This window comes from Canis lupus, chromosome 12 (assembly GCF_011100685.1).
Source record: "Canis lupus familiaris isolate Mischka breed German Shepherd chromosome 12, alternate assembly UU_Cfam_GSD_1.0, whole genome shotgun sequence".
NCBI classification, from domain to species: Eukaryota; Metazoa; Chordata; class Mammalia; order Carnivora; family Canidae; genus Canis; species Canis lupus.
The window spans coordinates 35721563-35740691 of record NC_049233.1 but is presented as its reverse complement, the minus strand read 5'-3'; the positions used below and the strand labels follow the sequence as shown (position 1 = coordinate 35740691).

The window sequence follows — 19129 nt, the reverse complement described above, 5'->3', positions numbered from 1 at the left end:
ATCAGTAAACTTGGTGCAAGTGAGTTGTTTGTGCCAGTCTTCTGGAGGGTCTGTTGCACTGGTTCTTATAGGTGGACTTGCCCTGGCCTGGTAGAAATATGCCTCCAGTGCACAGGGAGGCAGGGCTTAGTGCAAGCGGCTCCAGATTTCACTAGGTGGTGCTGTTTTGCTCCCTGAAGGCTTTCAGTACTCATGAGGGTAAACTCGGCAGTATCCCCTCTAGCCCCAACTTCAGTGAGCCCTCACAGAAGAGCAATCACTCAGGTCTCCCTGGTTTCTCTTAGAACTCTGTTCACCCTGCCTGCATCTGAGCTTTTTTTTCTTAGGCATAGGACTGAGTTTCAAAACTCCAAATTTTAGGGACTCCCAGTGCAGACCTTGACATTCTCCTGGGGGGGTGGGGGGTGGCTCACCACGTTTCTGCCTTCTGCTGAACCTGTCCCAGGAACGTGGTAGCACAACCACACATTGGTTCCCAGTCCATTGCAACACAGAACAGAAAGCCAGAACCTAGATTCACTGCTTTAAGCCAGCTTCCCCACTCTTAGGCTTGGTAACAGCACATCACTTGGGCATCACCCTTTCTTATTATGATCCAGGGCATACTCTGATCAAGGTGCCTATGCCAAGAAACTATCACACAAATATAAATTACCTGTATAAACACTAAGTGTTAATAAAAGCAACTATAACGTACAGAAAACTACAAAACTAAAGTAGGAAAATGTGATTTGTTGAAATAAAATTACTCCCTACGACCCAGCAATTGCACTGTTGGGGATTTACCCCAAAGATACAGATGCAGTGAAACGCCGGGACACCTGCACCCCGATGTTTCTAGCAGCAATGTCCACAATACCCAAACTGTGGAAGGAGCCTCGGTGTCCATCGAAAGATGTGGTTTATGTATACAATGGAATATTACTCAGCCATTAGAAACGACAAATACCCACCATTTGCTTTGACGTGGATGGAACTGGAGGGTATTATGCTAAGTGAAATAAGTCAATCGGAGAAGGACAAACAGTATATGGTCTCATTCATGTGGGGAATATAAAAAATAGCGAAAGGGAATAAAGGGGAAATGAGAGAAAATAAGTGGGAAATATCAGTGAGGGTGACAGAACATGAGAGACTCCTAACTCTGGAAAACAAACATGGGGTAGTAGAAAGGGAGGTGGGCGGGGGATTGAGGTGACTGGGTGACGGGCACTGAGGGGGCACTTGACGGGATGAGCACTGGGTGTTATACTGTATGTTGGCAAATCGAACTCCAATAAATTTATATAATAGAAATAAAATTACTTTGAGGATTTTAGCCAATAGGCTGAAACTTAAAAAAAGAGCTGTTGCGTATTTTCTCATGAAATCCTTTTATTGTTTCATTTAGGAGGTGAAATGTAATCCCTTAAGAAAAGTACACCCCAAAAAATACTGTAAACAAAATGAAAGGATTCATTTTCATAAGACAGATCAGCTTATCTTTTTATCATATAAAAAAATTCGTTACCAGTATCTTTTCCACTGCATTGACATCAGAACAGGCTAAACTCTTTAAAGACTGACCTTAATACATTATGGAAGATTTACTTTTTAAATAAGGATAAGTGAAATATAATGCTACTTTCCTTAATATCCATGAAAAAAAATTTAACTCGTGTTTAAACGCTTTTGATTTTATTAAAGAAAAGTATAAAATGTCAAATTCTATTTTTAAACACTTATTCTTTTACGAATCCATTGTCTCTTCATAGTGCCAGCCAGCATTTTTCCAGTATTTCTGGATATTCTAAATAGTGTAGCTCTAAAAAAATCTTGATATCTGAAACAGAAAAATGTAAATTACTGTTCCCAAGCCTTTAAATTTTCAACCGATAAAATTCACATCACAAAAATATTCTAATCACTTAAATTCAGTTTAATGTTCAGTATACTCATTCTAAATATAACCAACCTCCAGAATTTCTTGTAAAACTAAAAACCTATACCCATTTAACATCTCCCCATTTCCCCTGTTGGCTCCTGAAAACCACCATTGTACTTTCTGTGGACAGACTACTCTAGGCACCTTAAAGTGAAACTATACAATATTTGTCCTTGACGAAGTTATTTCACATGGTATAGTGTCATTAAGGTTTACTCATTGTGCCAAAGGTCAGAATTCCGCTTGACAGGCCAACTTGTTCATCCATTCATTCATGCCTGGATTGCCCTCACATAGAGCACATGCAGAGAGTGGCAGGCAGAATAAAAGACTCCCCACCGGGCAGGGAGCCTGATGCCAGGACCCTAGGGTCATGACCCAAGAGGAAGGCAGATGCTTAAAAGCCAGAGCCACATATTCTGCACAGTGGATACACCTTACATTCCCATCGATAAAGGCAGAACAGTTCCAATTTCTCCACATCCTTGCCAAAACTGATGGCAGCTATTCAATAGTAGCTATTCTAAGTTGTGAGGTGATCCTTAGCACAATGATTAGTGAGGTTGAACATCTTCTCTTCATGTTTGTTGGCCATTTGTATATCGTATTTTGTAGAAATCAGGTTGCTCTTATTCGGTTTCAGCTCTATTATAGGTACTAATCCTTCATCAGATATGATTTGCATAAATCTATCCTCAAAGCTAGAGGAATTATGCTAAGCAAAGTCAGAAAAAGACAAATACCATGATTTTGCTCATGTGGAGTTTCAACAAGCAAAGGGAAAAAAACTCCAGGGCAGCCTGGGTGGCTCTGCAGTTTAGCGCCACCTTCAGCCCAGGGAGTGATCCTTGGGTCCTAGGATGGAGTCCCACATCAGGCTCCCTGCATGGAGCCTGCTTCTCCCTCGGCCTGTGTCTCTGCCCCTCTGTGTCTCTCATGAATAAGTGAATTAAATCTTTAAAAGACTCTATAGAGGGATCCCTGGGTGGCGCAGCGGTTTGGCGCCTGCCTTTGGCCCAGGGCGCGATCCTGGAGACCCGGGATCGAATCCCACGTCGGGCTCCCGGTGCATGGAGCCTGCTTCTCCCTCTGCCTGTGTCTCTGCCTCTCTCTCTCTCTCTCTCTGTTACTATCATAAGTAAATCAAAATTAAAAAATAAAAGATTTAAAAAAAAAAAAGACTCTATAGAGAACTGAGTTACCCAAGGGGAGGTGGGTGGGGGCATGGGTAAGTGACAGGGATTAAGGAGGACACTTGTGATGAGCCCAGAGTGATGTATTTTAAATCCTCTAGTCTTTTCCTAGCACAAATGTTGCTATAAATCTTAGTATGTGCAATTTCTATCTCCATCAACTCCATTATACTCTAAGATTTTTTTTAATGATTTTATTTATGAGACAGAGGCAGAGACAGAGGGAGAAGCTGGCTCCATGCAGGGAGCCCGACGTGGGACTTGATCCCAGGTCTCCAGGACCATGTCCTGGGACGAAAGCAGGGGCTCAACCACTGAGCCGCCCAGGTGTCCCAGTTTTCTGTACAACTTAAATTGTCAACTCTGGCAATACTTAATCTAAGATTAACTGGAATGTAGGTAACAGAGAATTACCCCTAATTTATTATGTTACTAACTCTTAGTGTATCTATTGCAATTATCTCTAACAGTGTAGTTAGTAAGGAAAGCAGTCATTTGAAAGCATTATTTAAATCTTACCTTTGAATAGGCTGGCACCACTTTTCAAGGAGACTAATAAAACTTCTTGGGTTTTCCTTGGGGTTTCCCCAACTTTCTTTCCGTTTCTTTTCTTAGTCTATGTGCCTCATACCTCTCGGCCATTGCCACAAGTTCCTCTGGGACGCTCTGAAATAAAACGTGTTACTGGGAATGAGGTTTCAGAGTAACAACTTTCATGCACCAGTTAATGCATGATAAGTGTACTGGGAAGCAACTGAAGGTTTACATGAGCAGGGAGTGGTGTAGCATCAGGGAAGCTTAGGGTCAATCTGGTTTTCTAGCTTGAAGATAGGTTGAGTTTAACATGCAAGGAGACATTTTCCATTGTTGGAAAAATGTCATGTCATGACTGGAAGGATTCTGTGACTGAAATGAAATTTAGAAGTCATATTAGATAGGGTTTTAAAAGAGTTCTTAGTTGTATAATCTCACCTGATGTGCTCTTTCCAGAATATTGATTAACTCGCCAGCAACTCTCCAGTCATTTCTGGTGATGAGCGTAATAGATATCCCTGTCCTCCTATAAAAGAGGTGGGGGGGGGGGTGACTCATGTTACTTGATTTTAATTTATACTCATGATTCAGTTAGCAAAACACTAAAAGTAATATCAAAACCTCAACTTTCACAAGCCCAAATGTGCATTATGCATTAAGTTAGCATCACTCAAACAGCAACTTGGAATCTCAACCTGAAGCTATTTAAACAGCATGTTTGTGGAGGATTTGACAGTTGTGCTTTTCGTGGGGAAGAGCCTCTTACTCAAGGACAATAGAGTAACCACTGGGGGAGAGTTCAATGTGACACTAGAAAGCAAAACAGTAAGAAAGCTGCAGCTAATCAGAGGGGTCTGGTTGAATCCAGGCCAACTAGACAGGGGTAAAGTAGCAAAGCGGGTGTCAGACGATTTACAGGCAAGATAAAAGTATTTTCTAGCTAAGAATACTCTGAAGGGAGCCCTGATAGTTGGCTTCTTTCATAGGTAGACTACTGACCCTGCTCTTCCAGTACGCCCCACTCTGTGTACATATTCTTCGATGTTCCGGGGGAAATCGTAATTATAGACATGTGTGATATCGTTGACGTCGAGACCTCTTGATGCCAAATCGGTGGCAATCAATATTCTTACTTTACCTAAAGAACAAAACCAAAAAGAATATACATTCTAACAAACCAACCCAAGATATAGCAGAAATGTATACTTTTCTCCCCAAATTTAATAGATTAAAACACTTAAGCATAAGAATGACAAAGAGGTATTTATAGTCTCTTAACTTGCTGGCGAGGGACGGCTGAGTGGCTCAGCAGTTAAGCTTCCGCCTTTGGCTCATGGCATGATCTTGTTCCCACATGGGGCTCCCCGCGAGGAGCCTGCTTCTCCCTCTGCCTGTGTCTCATTAATAAAATCCATTTAAAAACCATAAATAAACAATCCCTGAATCATCTGAACCACAAAGATATATGCCTTTCAGGTAAATTAGTGTAAATAACCCCACTACAAACTTCATATCCAATTCTAAATATTTGATCTTTGAGTGCTCACTTCAGCAGCAAACATTAATATTTGGTCTTTGAGTTTCGATAGTTCTAAAGATCTGATGAATAGAGCTCTAGCAAGTAGTTTTGGGATCTGCAAGCTGAGGATAGATCTTTCAAGCATGAAAAGGTGCTACCACTCAGCCAAACCCAGGCATTGTACCCTTAAGCTGCAAAAACTAATTGTATAAATGTACCTGTTTTAAAGTTTTCTAATGCTCTCTCTCGGTCACACTGCTCTCGATTGCCATGAAGAGATTCTACTGATACATGTTGCAGAATCAGGTCACTTGATAAATGGTCAGCACTGAAGCAAAAGATCAAGTCAGTGATCTCTACTTCAAATACCACTATCAATTCACTAGTTTTACTTCCATTAGCAAAAGACTGAAATAACATTATGTAAGACATGCATATCCCATTTGAGATTAGCATGGAAACAGAGCTAATGCTAAGCAAATTTGATTTAAGGATGTAAAAAAAATACCTACATGGCTTTTCGGCTGACAAACACTATGACTTTGTCCTGAGAAGATATGCTTTCCAGAAAACGTTGGATATGAGAGCGTTTCTCCTCTTCCGTGGTGACAATTATATTCTGTTTTACAGTACTTACAGCCTGAAGAGTAAAGATCACAGTATATCAAAACTGCCACGCGAGCCTTCTACATTGGTTCAGAACACATGTATTTCTATCACTGGTCAAGTTTTAATAAATTGCTAACAGGAAAGAGAAAGGTCCTGTCAAAATGATCTATATCTACTCAAGGATTTGTACACCTAAGGCTTTTGCTTCTTATTAACCCAAGTTGAGTTGGAAAAGAATGCTTGGCAGTGTTGAAAGCAATTGGTTACTATTGTTGTAAAAGAACCATGGAGTAAAGCCGAATTGTCATGACTTTGGGTACAGTCCTTACAAAGGAAGATGATTAGCTTAGGACAAAAGTTCTTATTTAATTTGGACAAATTATCATTGATATAATTTAACCCAGATAATATAGGTTTTTAATAGCATTTAGTGAATGTAAAGGACCTATCTAGCCTCACTTTCCATGAAATCTAATGAAATCAACCTAGGCAATGACCTATCACTGCTACTGGTAAGTAAAATGTCATTTCACTAATGAATTGAAAGGCCAATCTCGATTTAAGTGAAAAGCCAGATAGCTTTATAATGGAGGGGATACATAGAGACCTTTATAATTACCAACATCTGAACCCAATCATCATAACCTCACCAAGAGAACAGACTTACATGCACCGATGTTGACCTAGTTTATAACCTGATTAAGAAAATAAGAACAAGGAATAGATACTTATAGTATTAAGGGATCATTAAAATTTTAGATGTCACATAACAGTACAGGAATGTTAAGATTACCCTCAGATGTATATTGAAGTACTTATGAGTAAAATGATGTATCTAGGGTCTTCTCTAATTAGGGAGTGAGTAGACATGCCAAAACACAAGGTAAATTTTCATAATTAAAAAAAACAAGCTTACAACTAAATCCAAAGTGCCAACATATACAATCATTGGTGCTTTCAAATATGACTGTGCAAGTCGACGGACAGCATATGGCCAGGTTGCACTGGAAATAAAACATGTCAAGGTTATTATAAATCCATTAAGTTTCTCAAATACTATAAATCAGATTACCCATGAAAGACAAAGTTATTTTTGAATAAGGGAGATTTCACAGAAAATACTTCAGAGAATTGCTCAAGTATAGTGAAGATACTAGATGAAACCTTTAAGTTTAACAAATAGGTTTATAAGCCAAAGGTTAAGGAGATCTATACCTTAAATTCTAATCTGAATTCTAATCTAAAATGAATCATTGGCGTTGTAAAAAAAAAAAAAAAAAAAAGCCTAGTAGTTTTGTCACCATTGTCAGGCAAAGAACAAAGTGCTTAGGTAAAATAAAGGCATGGAAGGACATAAATTCAAATGTTTCTTCATCTACATATTATGAAATCACCTTTTATACTTTTACAGTAATAACAGTGGAAAGATAAGGAAACAAACAAGTGTATTAAAGAATGAGGAAACAATTTCCCCAATTATATGCTACTTTTTATATTAATGGCACAAAGGTTATAAGCCCAGGAGTATAGATTACACTGCATTTTAAGTATTGTTGGGGCACCTGGGTGGCACAGTCTGGTGGATGCCTTCCACTCGTCATGATTTTGGGGTCCTAGGACTGAGCCCTGCCTCAGGCTCCCTGCTCAGTTGAGAGTCCGCTTCTCCCTCTGCTTATACTCTCTGCTTATCCCTCTCACTTATACTCACTCATGCTCTTTCAAGTAAGATTTTAAAATCGTTTCTCAGTTTTATCTTGGGCAAAAAATGTACTCAGTAATCAAAGGTTTGGCTAAGCACAGGTGATCAAACGTGAGGCCCTCCACTATGAAACAAATCTCCCTCCAGGGAGAGGTCCTGGCAAACTTTTATAACAATGTCTGTAACTTAAAGAAATCTAATAGTTATTGTTACACCGTTACACTGAGCTACTATACTAAGTGATAACATGCCTTTCACCTAAAGATCTCAAATACTTTCAAGGCTCAAATCCTCTGGGGAAATCAGCAAAAATTGAGTCCAGTCCACTGATTTCTAATTTGCAGTGCAATTAGGCATATACCTACCTTGTCATAATGGTTTGCCTATCTGGGCGCACATCTAACAAAATCTTCATTATCTGGGGTTCAAATCCCATATCTAGCATCTTGTCAGCTTCATCTAATACCTGCATTAAAAATGATAGTGGCCACATTAGATAAGGATGTTCTGGCTGAACATGATACTATGATACAGTAATTCTCTCATTTCCCCTATTACTTAAGCCACAATTTTGTTTTCTTCAATACTAAATAAGTAGATCCAGAGTTTTAACAGATTGGTTTGATTTTTTAAGTTGGCTAATTTCTAGATCTAATGAAAAAAAATATAAATGTCTGAACTATCCACATGGAGGAGTGCCTGGGTGGCTCATTTGGTTACGTTTTACTCTTGGCTCAGGTCATGATCTTGGGGTCATGGAATCAAGCCCCATGAGGGGTTCTGTGCTCAGTGCCAGAGTCTGCTTGTTCTTCTCCCTCTGCCCCCACCCTGCTTATATGGGCTCTCTAAAATGTTTAAATAAAATCCATAGATTGTCTTTTCTACTTGTCTACATTTTCCAACTTTCAAACATTAAAATAGAATTCTTAAAACCCTTATTTTAACACACTAGAGGGAATGGAAATTCCTAGGATTTGAAACCATTATAAAATGGCCAATCATTCTAAAATACGTATTTTAATAGTTCAGTTCTGAGGTGCACTGCTGGCTCAGTCGGTAGAGCATATGACTTGATTTTAGGATTGTAAGTTTTAACACCACATTGGGTACAGAGATTACTTAATAAAATCATAATTCAGTAAGAGTTCAGTTCTTCCTCTTAGTTCTCCAAACCCTTACCAAGTAGGTTATACTTCTGAGGTTGACGAAGTTATTCATTTGTAGATCATTCAGCCTCCCAGGAGTTGCAATAATAATATCTACTCCTTTTTTCAGGTCTTGTATTTGTCCATTTCTATCTCCACCACCATATATACACACACTTAAAAAAAAATGAGGTTCAGGTAAGGAATGTTCCATCACAATGTAAAATCCCAACCAACGGAAACATTTGGGGTATAAAAGGTATGTAAGTCAGAAAGAGTATCAAATACCCTCTGGGTAGTGTTTGCCCCATTCTGATACCAAGCCACACCCATAACTCTCACTACCCCATGGTGATGTGTCCTAAAGAGCAATGTTTGCATCGCTGTTACTTGACTTCACAGCCCTGGCTACCATTGATTTGAACTGGGGTAATGCTTGACCCATGCTAAGCCATTCAGATTATCTCAATGTGTGAAAAATAATGGGGATGTATAAAACTATGAATTATTTTTTTTTTATTTTTTATTTTTTATTTTATTTATTTTATTTTATTTTTTTAAACTACGAATTATTAAAGTGCTGACACAAGGACGAAAAGATGACTTTACCTTTTAAGGCCTTTATACGAATACTTAGAACATTCAGCTTCTACCTGAAGCGCTAATTCCCTCGTGGGTGTGAGGACTAACATGCCGGGGCCGTTCCTTTTTTCTCTAATTCTTTGGAGAGAAAATAATTATTAAAGTACTTGTCTTAGACACATAGTACGTTCAGTGGTTTCAGAATTTGTAAGAACAGATGTTAAGTCACATGTACCAAAGGTGGAAAAATACTGAACGGCACACCCAAGGGCCCAAATACCAGCCTTTTCATTTAACATCACTAGTGCTTTCCTGTGTCAGGATTCTCATACAACTGTAATGGACATAATTGAAAAGTTTCCAGTATTTCACTCTTATGACTTTCACTATTAAGACTACCCATTACTTCCTAAAAATTGACAATTTCTACTCTCACCAGCATGCTGCAGGTGCAATTCCCAGAAGCTAGGCATTACTCTTTGACTAATGCAACACAAAGAAATTTGCATTTTTAGTATCTATATCTATGAACCCCCTATAAAAAACCCAGCTGTAGAAATTCTTACACAGGCTGTGAGTCAAGATGGATGAATCCTGGCATTAAATAAGACAACGTCTTCCCCGTTCCGGTTTGAGCTACTCCAATGAGATCTATTCCTTGTAGAACTATTGGCCATGCCTGTGACTAAAAAGATTCATGTTAAATTAAAAGTGCATTTTAAAAAAGTGCATTTTAGTCAAGTGCCCCTCCTCTTCCAAGCCCAACCTTTAAGATTTTATGACAGAAAGCAAGCACAAGCAGGGGGTGCAGCAGGAGAGGGAGAAGCAGAGTCCCTGCTGAGCAGGGAGCCCACCTCAGAGTTTGCTCTGAGGACCCAGGGCCCCCTAACCCCAAACTTCTTTTAAGACCTTTCTAGGCACTGGTGGTACAAGAGGGTACCAGGAGACTGTTCATAAGGGATATTTACTCTGGTGATTTAACTTCTAATAATCAGATATTGTTTGTGGGAGGGCATCAGTAAAATACTGGAATTAAAGCATACCTGGATTGGCGTTGGTTTTTGAAACCCTGCCCTTTTAAAGTTTTCCATAACTTCTGGATAATATTGAAAAGCATCCTCAAATTTACAAGTAGGATTGGGTATACGGCGCTTTTCGCCTTCTTTTAAGTCATCGCACATTATATTATTATTTTCTTTCCTTTAAGGAAAAATACAAATATTAGCATCTTTGGTCACCTTTATTCTCCACGCAAGAAATTTTACTAAAGAGTTTTTATTTGAGTTAAGAGAGATAGCAAGAGCTTGAGTGGGTAGGTGAGAGAAGCAGGCTTCCCACTGAGAAGTAAGACCACCTTGTGGCTCAATTCCAAGACCCTGGTATCATTACTTGAGCTGAAGGGGCATACACTTAACTGACCGAGGCGCCCAGACAAAATTTTTGCCAGCATTATTTCATCATATCTAGAAATTCAACTGCAACTGGAACTGTAAAGCTACAGTAAAATGTAGCTAAATAGAAGTGAGCCCATCTTTTTCTTATCAGATCAGTTAATAGAAAGGAAAAAAATTACATTGTATGAATGGGCCACTGAAATTTCATGGAAAGGTGAATAGAGCTGAAATCACACACTTTGTGATTCAACTCAGACTTGGCCTACACAAAACTACAATGTTCCACACATTTTCTTAATTTATCCTCAAAGATTCTGTCAAATAGGATTAATTCTCATGACAGTTGATCATTAGTTACTTGTCCAAGTCTGAGTACTACCCCAACTCTAGAATAACTGTTCTTTCTGCTATACCATATTTAGTTTTATAATACTTTGATAGAAATATTGCTCCTAGGACCTTTAATTCAAGAAATTAAGCATTAAAGAATAAGAAATGCATCAAACCAACTTAATGATTTTCAACAGTTGTAGAAATTCTCTAAAACTGCTGTCCAATACGGGCACTAACCACAAGTCTCTTAAACTTTAAATTGAAAACTCAGTTCCTTAATCATAACTAGCCATATATTAAGCATTCAATAGCTAGTAACTATACACAAATGTAGCCCTTTTTCATCTTTGCAGAAGGTTTCATTGATACTGATGCCCTAAAATACACATAGGATGCAACCCAAGTTTACGTGAATACCAGAGGTAGTCTTCAAATGCAATCACTTAGAATGTTTGCCTGAGTAACTATATAAATAAATAAAACTACCTACCTCCATGAGTCTACTTGCTCTTGTGACATTGAACTTGTTGTTTCTGATTGCCTATAAAAGTTTTTCTTAATTGGAGGTAAGTCTGAGACAAAGATGAAAATTAAAATTGATAAATTAGAATTTACAGTTCACTGAAACTTATTCTAAGTAAAGTAAATCAAACTAAAATATTAAACTCATCTTAGTATTAGTTTTTTGCCAGTCAGGCTTATGCTATGCTCTAAGATCTATTTTGCTTTGCCTTTTTACCCAAGAAAGAGATCCTTAATTTTAATATAAAAGTATGCTTTATAAGGCAATCATCCCAATTGATGGGTCTTCTATCCAACCCATTTCTGTTTAGGAATAGACTATTTCTTATTCCCCTTTCTTGAGACTATTCTTATATACCCAATATACTTCCTCCAAAATTTAATACCTTTTCTGGTCCCCCTATCCCGAACCTTTCCGCCACAAATACTGCCAAGGTGGTACTGGTAACATGTATATAGACCTACCACTGAATTTATCAATGTTAATACTTGTCACTGTTGGTGCATTAATTTTAAACTTTAAACTTAAATTTGCTGTATTGCTGCCTCACTTGATAGCCAATATCAGTTCCTGAATTTACCCCGAAATTTAGTGAATGACATGAAACATTACACTCCATATATTTCCAAGTAAGACTCATTTAAAATTAAAGCAACTGAAAAACCCCAATCTCTCCAACTATGTTTCCTGTTAAATGGTTTTCCTTTTATATGGTCTGTCAGCCAGGTCACTCCAGGTTCAATTTTTGCTCAACCAGTCCATTTTAAACTACTTATGGTTAGCATGTTCATTGCCTTCATTTTCCCCTTGGGCCCAATTTTCTATTTTATTAACTTTTTGCTGTGAGTTACCTCAAATAAGAAAATGTTAAATCTTATTCCCCACTTATAGCATAGATTACAGCAGACAACGTAGAAACAAATCTTGCCCTAGAGACTAACTGTGGCTCTTAATATTTTACTATCATTTTTATTACTAAAATAAGACACTTTAGAATAAAGAAACCTCAAGAGGTAAAAAAAAAAAAGACACAAAACACCTCAAGAGGTACATCAACACTAAGTAAACAGTAGGATATAGCACTAACCTTCCCACTTTTTTCTCCCCCATTTCAAAGCATCTTCTCGAATTTGATCCCAATCAATCACTGGCTGATTCTCTGTAACATTACTATCTGTCCTTACATCTCTTCCAACAGAAGGTTGGAATTCAACAATATCTGTTAAAATATTTTTACCAAATTAGTTTGAATATACTAATTGTACAAATTCCCCCAAACCACTTTACTATTGTGTTTAAAAACCAGAGTAAAAAAAATTAATTAAAAATAAATTAAAAAAAAACAGAGTAAGCTTAAAACATAAAATGTGGGTTTTAGTACTACAGTGCTATAATACTAGTCATGGTCTGGCAGATTCATGAAATGGAAAACAAATTTATTGAAGGAAAATAGTATGAGAGCCTAGGTTTGCTAACAAATCACATACCAATCTTCAGAATAATCCTATGATGCAGATGTCACCCCAGGTTAACAGATGTTTTATTTTATTTTACTTTATTTTTACTGATTCATGACATCGGCAGAAGAAGCAGTATCCCTTTGGGGAGCCAGATGCAGGATTCATCCTACCCTGGGATCAGGACCTGAACCAAAGGCAGCCACTAAACCACCTAGCTACCCCAGGCTTCCCCAGATGAAGAGTTTTAAAGGCTTCCTAGAGTTCCTGTGCCAAGAAATACCAAGAGGCTGCCATCTGAACCAAAGATGTTGTTCTTCCACATTGTTTCTGGAAATGGCTCAATAATGGTTCTCTAGTCTAAGCAGATCCGAGATTTGTTTAAAATTAAATCTGTGATTTTTAAGTGAACTCTGCCCAATATGAGGCTTGGACTCATGACCCCAAAAATCAAGAATCACACTCTGAGGAAACGAGATGCCCTGAAGATTTTTAAATATCAAATTATTGTGCAGTTTTCAAAATCAGTCACATTCTAGGGGAGAGATAATAGAATCAAAAGGGCAGGACTAACCCTTCTACCAGTAATAGTGTATTATTATAATTTTTTTTCACTTATCTGTGTCTGAAAGTGAAACTGCTAGGCTTAACCACAGAAATAAAGTATTTTAATTTCAGGGAAACAATATTCTGAAATTTCAAAGACAGTAACAGACAAGAAATCTTGTCAGGAAAAGTAATTATAATGCCTTACCACGCTGAATGCAATTGTAAAAATTTTACAAAGCTCTAGTAGGCAGAAATTACTTACCAATTCTGGATTTCGAATTGTAATTTTCTTGTTTTTTAACAAGATTATCTATCGCTGTTTTGGCCTTTGCTTGCATCACCTTGTTCCCAAAAATTCTGACCTCTGCTTCTGGATAAGCTTTTATTATCTAGATGCAGGAGAAAAAATGAGACTGAAGTCCTCTTACCATGCCCTACTCAAAAAAACCACCACTCAACTACAAACAGTATTAAAATTTAAAGTATAGTATTGCTTCCAATCAGTATCATGTTCTAATTTTTGAAGGCATTCTACATTTAACAATTTTTTTTAATTTTTAATTTATTTATGATAGTCACACAGAGAGAGAGGCAGAGACATAGGCAGAGGGAGAAGCAGGCTCCATACACCAGGAGCCCGATGTGGGATTCGATCCCGGGTCTCCAGGATCACGCCCTGGGCCAAAGGCAGGCGCTAAACCGCTGCGCCACCCAGGGATCCCTACATTTAACAAATTTATCCTGAGATTTACCTCCTGGTTGGATGAAAAGGAGCTGGACAATCTAAATTTAAAAAGTACTGTGACCACTAGGGAATAAATTCAGCATCTACTTATTACAAAATTAAGGCATTCACCTGACATCTTAACTATTAAACGGTAATTTGGCAAATATTACATAACTGTAGGCATTAATCTATGTGCTTTATAAATAGCTGATTGAACTGTCAGGCTGCCTATGTAAACTTAACTTGAGGGAATGCTATACTTATACCACATCTATGGTAGTGGAAGCCATCATACTACAAGGCTAACATGACATTTGAAGCATAGGACATACAAATCACATCTTTAAATGTACATAATCTCAGATGCCCTCACTGATTCAAAAAAAATACACACTGCTGAACCAAATGCTATCTTAGGCTGGTGATTCAAACAAAGCTTGCCATTTGCACTGTTTATAGACACAACTCTAGAAATTCTTAAATGAGGCTGAAACAGATGCTGGGAAACTGGAAAAGAGACCTACATAGAATGGGAATGCAGGAGGTCTTAGATCTTCCCAGTGAGCAGGAGTTCTAAGCTAAGCTAGGAGAATGTGACTGGAGGCCAGCTGGAGATGTGAAGAGGGATTTCAGGGAGGGAGTGAAGAGAAAGGAGGCTGGAAGTCAAGAGTCAGATCAAGTGAATCATGCTAAGTCTAGACTTCTTAAGAGTCTGAGATATGAATAGTTTTTATACAGGAAAAACAATTTGTGTTTTAGAAGATTGCCCTGGTCGTAGTAGAGAATGGTTAGAGGTGGGGGGCAGGGGTGGGGGAGACCATAAGCAGGAGGAACAGTTAGAGAAAATCTGGCAAGTGATGTGATTCCCCTTGAGAAATACAGAAGTAGGAAGAACTCAGTGATGCACTGGTTGCAGGATAAGGAGAATGAGACTTCCAGCTTGGGAACTAGGTGAATGATGTTGCTATGGAACACAGCAGGGCAAGGTTTGAGGGTTGGGAGCCAGGAAGCACATAATGAGTATTCCCCAAAGATCTCATTTGTCAGGGAGATTATCTCTAAAGATTTTTACCTCCAAGAGTCACAAAACCTAGACCTAGAATGGACCATAGTATGACCATTCCTGGAATATAGCAGTCTAAAGAGCTTTGGCAACTTATCTAGATTACCACAGTGTGTTAATAACAGAATTAGAGTTATAAATGAATAATGCATTGGGGAATTAAGAACCCAGACCACTTACCTGTATTTTCGTGTTTGTTGTAGTTTGGAGGTCTTTTATTTTGGACCCCCCACGACCTGTTTTTTAAAAAAAAATTAAGTTGTAATAAAAACCACAACTGGGTATCACTTCATACATCTTAGAATGGCCATCAAAAATACAAAGACAGGAGTGCCTCAGATCATGATCCCAGGGAGCTGGGATGGAGCCCAGCAACTGGCCCCCTATTCTGTATATGTGCTGCCAAAGCGAGCACATAGCCCCCTATTCTGAAGGGAGTCTGCTTCTCCCTCTGCCTGCCCCCTACTCATGCTCTCGCTCTGCTCACAAATATTTAAAAAAATACAAGTGTTGAGAATGTGAAAAGGGAAGCCTTGTGCACTGTTGGTGGGAATGTATATTGGTACAGGTATGGAGTTTCCCCCAAAAAACTAAAAATATATCTACCATATCTGCCCAGCAACTCTGCTTATGGATATATACCTAAAGGAAAATCAATATCGCAGAGATATCTATACTCCTGTGTTCATTACATCATTTTTCACAAGTCATAAAGTGGGAACAATTTGCCTATCAGATCACTGGATGAAGAAACATGCTCAACATGCTAGAAATCTCAGCCTTAAAGGAAATCCTATTAAAAAAAAAAAAAAAAAGGAAATCCTATCATTTGCAACATGAACCTTGATGTTATGCTAAATGAAATACCAATCACAAAAGACAAAGTGCATGACCACATAATCATAGAAACAAAGTAGAATGGCATTTGCCAGAGATGAGGAAACGGGGAATTCGTTGTTCAATGGATATTTGTCAACCAAATCGAAGACATTTTAGAGATCTCATACAACATTGTTCTTATAGTTAACAGTACTATATAGCACACTGCGCTTATAAACTTACATTTTTAATACAGTAAGAAAAATCATGGTTCCAGAACCAACATTAAGTGGGTGTTCTCTAGCACAGTGCCTACAGTCACAGGTGTTCAATGAGTGTTGAGAGGGTGTTTTAGTGCAAGCCTAGGGGCTTTCATTTATAGAGCAACACTCTTCAGATCTTTGAGCCTGAGCCTCCTTGAGGGAACAATAACTACCTGGTTGAGCAAACCAGTCTAATGTTCTATTGAGTAGCAGCCTAAAAAATGTGGTCATTGTTCTTCAAAAACAGGTATAAAAAGGGTAAAACAAAAATATTAGTTCCCATACCTAACAAGCAAAATATTGGAATTTACCCTCAGTCTTAATGTCCACAAATGGGGTAATCGTCCTATCGTTTCTAAGTGTTTTTCAAAAATGAATTGTAATGGGATCCCTGGGTGGTGCAGCGGTTTAGCGCCTGCCTTTGGCCCGGGGAGCGATCCTGGAGACCCGGGATCGAATCCCAGGTCGGGCTCCCGGTGCATGGAGCCTGCTTCTCCCTCTGCCTGTGTCTCTGCCTCTCTCTCTCTCTCACTGTGTCATAAAAAATTAAAAAAAAAAATGAATTGTAAGACTCAAGACGTACTAAGATCCCGTTTTTTTTAAAGATTTATTTATTTATTCATGATAGAGAGTGAGGCAGAGACACAGGAGGAGGGAGAAGCAGGCTCCATGCCGGGAGTCCGACGTGGTACTCGATCCCGAGACTCCAGAATCGCATCCTGGGCCAAAGGCAGGCGCCAAACCGCTGAGCCACCCAGGGATCCCCAAGATCCCGTTTTTCAACAGATAAAGCATATTCAAGAGAAACTACCTGCAAGATAGAGCCAATGCTCTGAATAACCCTATAATATCCTACACTTTCTTTAATGGCTCTAAAACGGAGCTCAAAGATTGTACTCAGCATTGCTTTGTTGCTCATTTTGGGGTAAGCCAAGGAAAGGGCTGACCTTTCGTCCCAAAGATTTCATAAATGCATGACTTTGCTCTACCAAAAACATCGTCCCCACGAAATATCAAAAGATTCATTGAACGACATAGTTGTAGCATCACGAGCGATCATAAATGCCGCAGGGAACCAGCTGAATCCCCTAGGTGGCAGCTGATTGGAGGCGAGGGCAGCGGGGCGGGGAATGCCCTCCCCGGGTGCCCCCCGGCCGCACCCGCCCCCGCCCCCGCCCCCGCCCCCGCCGGCACACTGGTCCTCCCTGCGCTCACCGATCACAGCGCCGACCCACACGTTCTTCAACCCAAAGCAGAGCGGCGGTTCCCGGGGACCGGCGGCCACAGGCTGCTGGAGGCCGGAGTTCTTCCAGACGCCGCCCCTGCCGCCCCTACTGGCCTCCCTACTTCTTCGATTCGGGTCCTCCGCCGGCCTCCTCTCTGGAGCCCGGGACACTGCCGAGCTTCGCCGAGAAGCAACGACCCATGAGGAGGCGTTGGCGCCTGCTTCTTGTCTCGACATGGTTCCGAAGGAAGATCCGGCGTGTCCGACGTCGCTCCGCTCCGGGCCCGCACCTCTCCACCGTGCCGTCGTGCCTTTCTACGAGGGCATCCACGCAGCCGCTACTTAAGGAGCCCGCTCGAGGCTCGCCCCGCCCCTCCCCGCCCTGGCCGCACATCCATTGGTCGACAAGATGTTCTGGGCGGGACCTTTACGGCTGGGCCAATCCACTCTCTTAATCGTGTGAGCGCTCCTTGAACTAGTCAAGGCGCCGGCTTTAAGTTCCTTTTCAGGCGTGGGACACCCTCGGGCTGTTTTCATGTCTTGCCCTACTGAAATCCCACCCCAAACACCCACCATCTCAGGGACTCGGAAACGTCAGTCCCTTTCACTACCTGATCCAGTACTACATTAAAAAAATATGAAACAAAACGTTGACAAAACAGCATCTATTATTGTTATAAGAGCAGCACTATGATATATTTAAACCTATATTCATTTTTTAAATATTGGTTTTGATCCACAAAATATAATGACCCACAGTTTTAAAAACCCTGGGCTGAAAAATGCTACTTCAACGCTTCACACAACACTTGACCTGAATACTTGCTGTGGTGTTAGAGATAACGAAATAAATATAATAAATGTTTGAAGCACTCCCATTGTTGCACAGTGGCTGTGGCTGGACATATTTCAGGGATGCAAGCCAGCTAGGAGTGCCCCTGATTTGATTAAGATCTCTGAATTGCCTAAACAAACCCAGTTCATTCACCATCAAACAAGGTAGTTATTTATTACATTAGGATCTGTTGTCCCTGCTGAGGAAAGAAAGAAAAGAAAGAAAAGAAACAAAGAAAAGAAACTGTGACTAAACCTGGTCCATACAAGTTGAATGGGATCAACTCATATAGGATTAATTGTAACTCTTTAATGTAATCTTCTCTGGAGAAATAGGATTACAGTGCTATTACAGCAGTCAGGAGCTAGATTTTCAATCCAATCTAGGCTAGACTAGTCTAATCTAATGCTAATATTCTGTTTGAGGATTTTTTTCTCATGAGAAAGAGATCTAGTTTTCTTGCAATGTCTTTGGTTTTGGTATTGGGTTAATGAGGAAATTTTGTTTATCTTCTATTTTCTGGAAGAGAGTATAGAAAACTGGTATGATTTCTTCTTAAAATGTTTTGTGCAGGGCAGCCCGGGTGGCTCAGCGGTTTAGCACTGCCTTCAGCCCAAGGTGTGATCCTGGAGACCCGGGATCGAGTCCCACATCAGGGCTCCCTGCATGGAGCCTGCTTCTCCCTCTGCCTGTGTCTCTGCCTCTCTCTCGCTCTCTGTGTCTCTCATGAATAAAT

At 39.7% G+C, this 19129-nt stretch overlaps 1 protein-coding gene across 2 annotated transcripts; it reads right to left on the bottom strand.

The window, feature by feature from the left end:
• Positions 1 to 1658: 1658 nt before the first annotated feature.
• On the bottom strand, positions 1659 to 17904 carry DDX43 (DEAD-box helicase 43). 2 transcript variants are annotated; one of them, XM_038554519.1, is made up of 17 exons: positions 17549 to 17903; positions 15432 to 15487; positions 13724 to 13850; positions 12543 to 12674; positions 11423 to 11504; positions 10249 to 10405; positions 9772 to 9890; positions 9233 to 9343; positions 8658 to 8799; positions 7844 to 7944; positions 6696 to 6783; positions 5683 to 5810; positions 5389 to 5498; positions 4651 to 4789; positions 4090 to 4177; positions 3637 to 3783; positions 1659 to 1822 (listed from the first exon to the last, which is right to left on the bottom strand). In XM_038554519.1, the coding sequence occupies exons 1-16, from the start codon at positions 17793 to 17795 to the stop codon at positions 3670 to 3672; spliced, it is 1941 nt and encodes a 646-aa protein (XP_038410447.1). In that variant the 5' UTR covers positions 17796 to 17903; the 3' UTR covers positions 1659 to 1822; positions 3637 to 3669. The 2 variants fall into 2 exon arrangements, with proteins under 2 accessions (XP_038410447.1, XP_038410448.1); XM_038554520.1 differs by lacking the exon at positions 12543 to 12674 and having other exon boundaries at positions 17549 to 17904.
• Between the last annotated feature and the right edge of the window lie 1225 nt (positions 17905 to 19129).

Bases quoted from the DNA above. Each gene is read 5' to 3' on its own strand.
- DDX43 (XM_038554519.1), bottom strand. From the start codon at position 17,795: ATGTCGAGACAAGAAGCAGGCGCCAACGCCTCCTCATGGGTCGTTGCT. The intron at 13,851-15,431 runs GTAAGTGGTCTG...TCCTGCATCTAG, and splicing joins CAACAAACACGAAAATACAG to ATAATAAAAGCTTATCCAGA. The intron at 8,800-9,232 runs GTAAAGTCATCT...TTTTTTTTTAAG, and splicing joins TCGTATAAAGGCCTTAAAAG to TGTGTGTATATATGGTGGTG.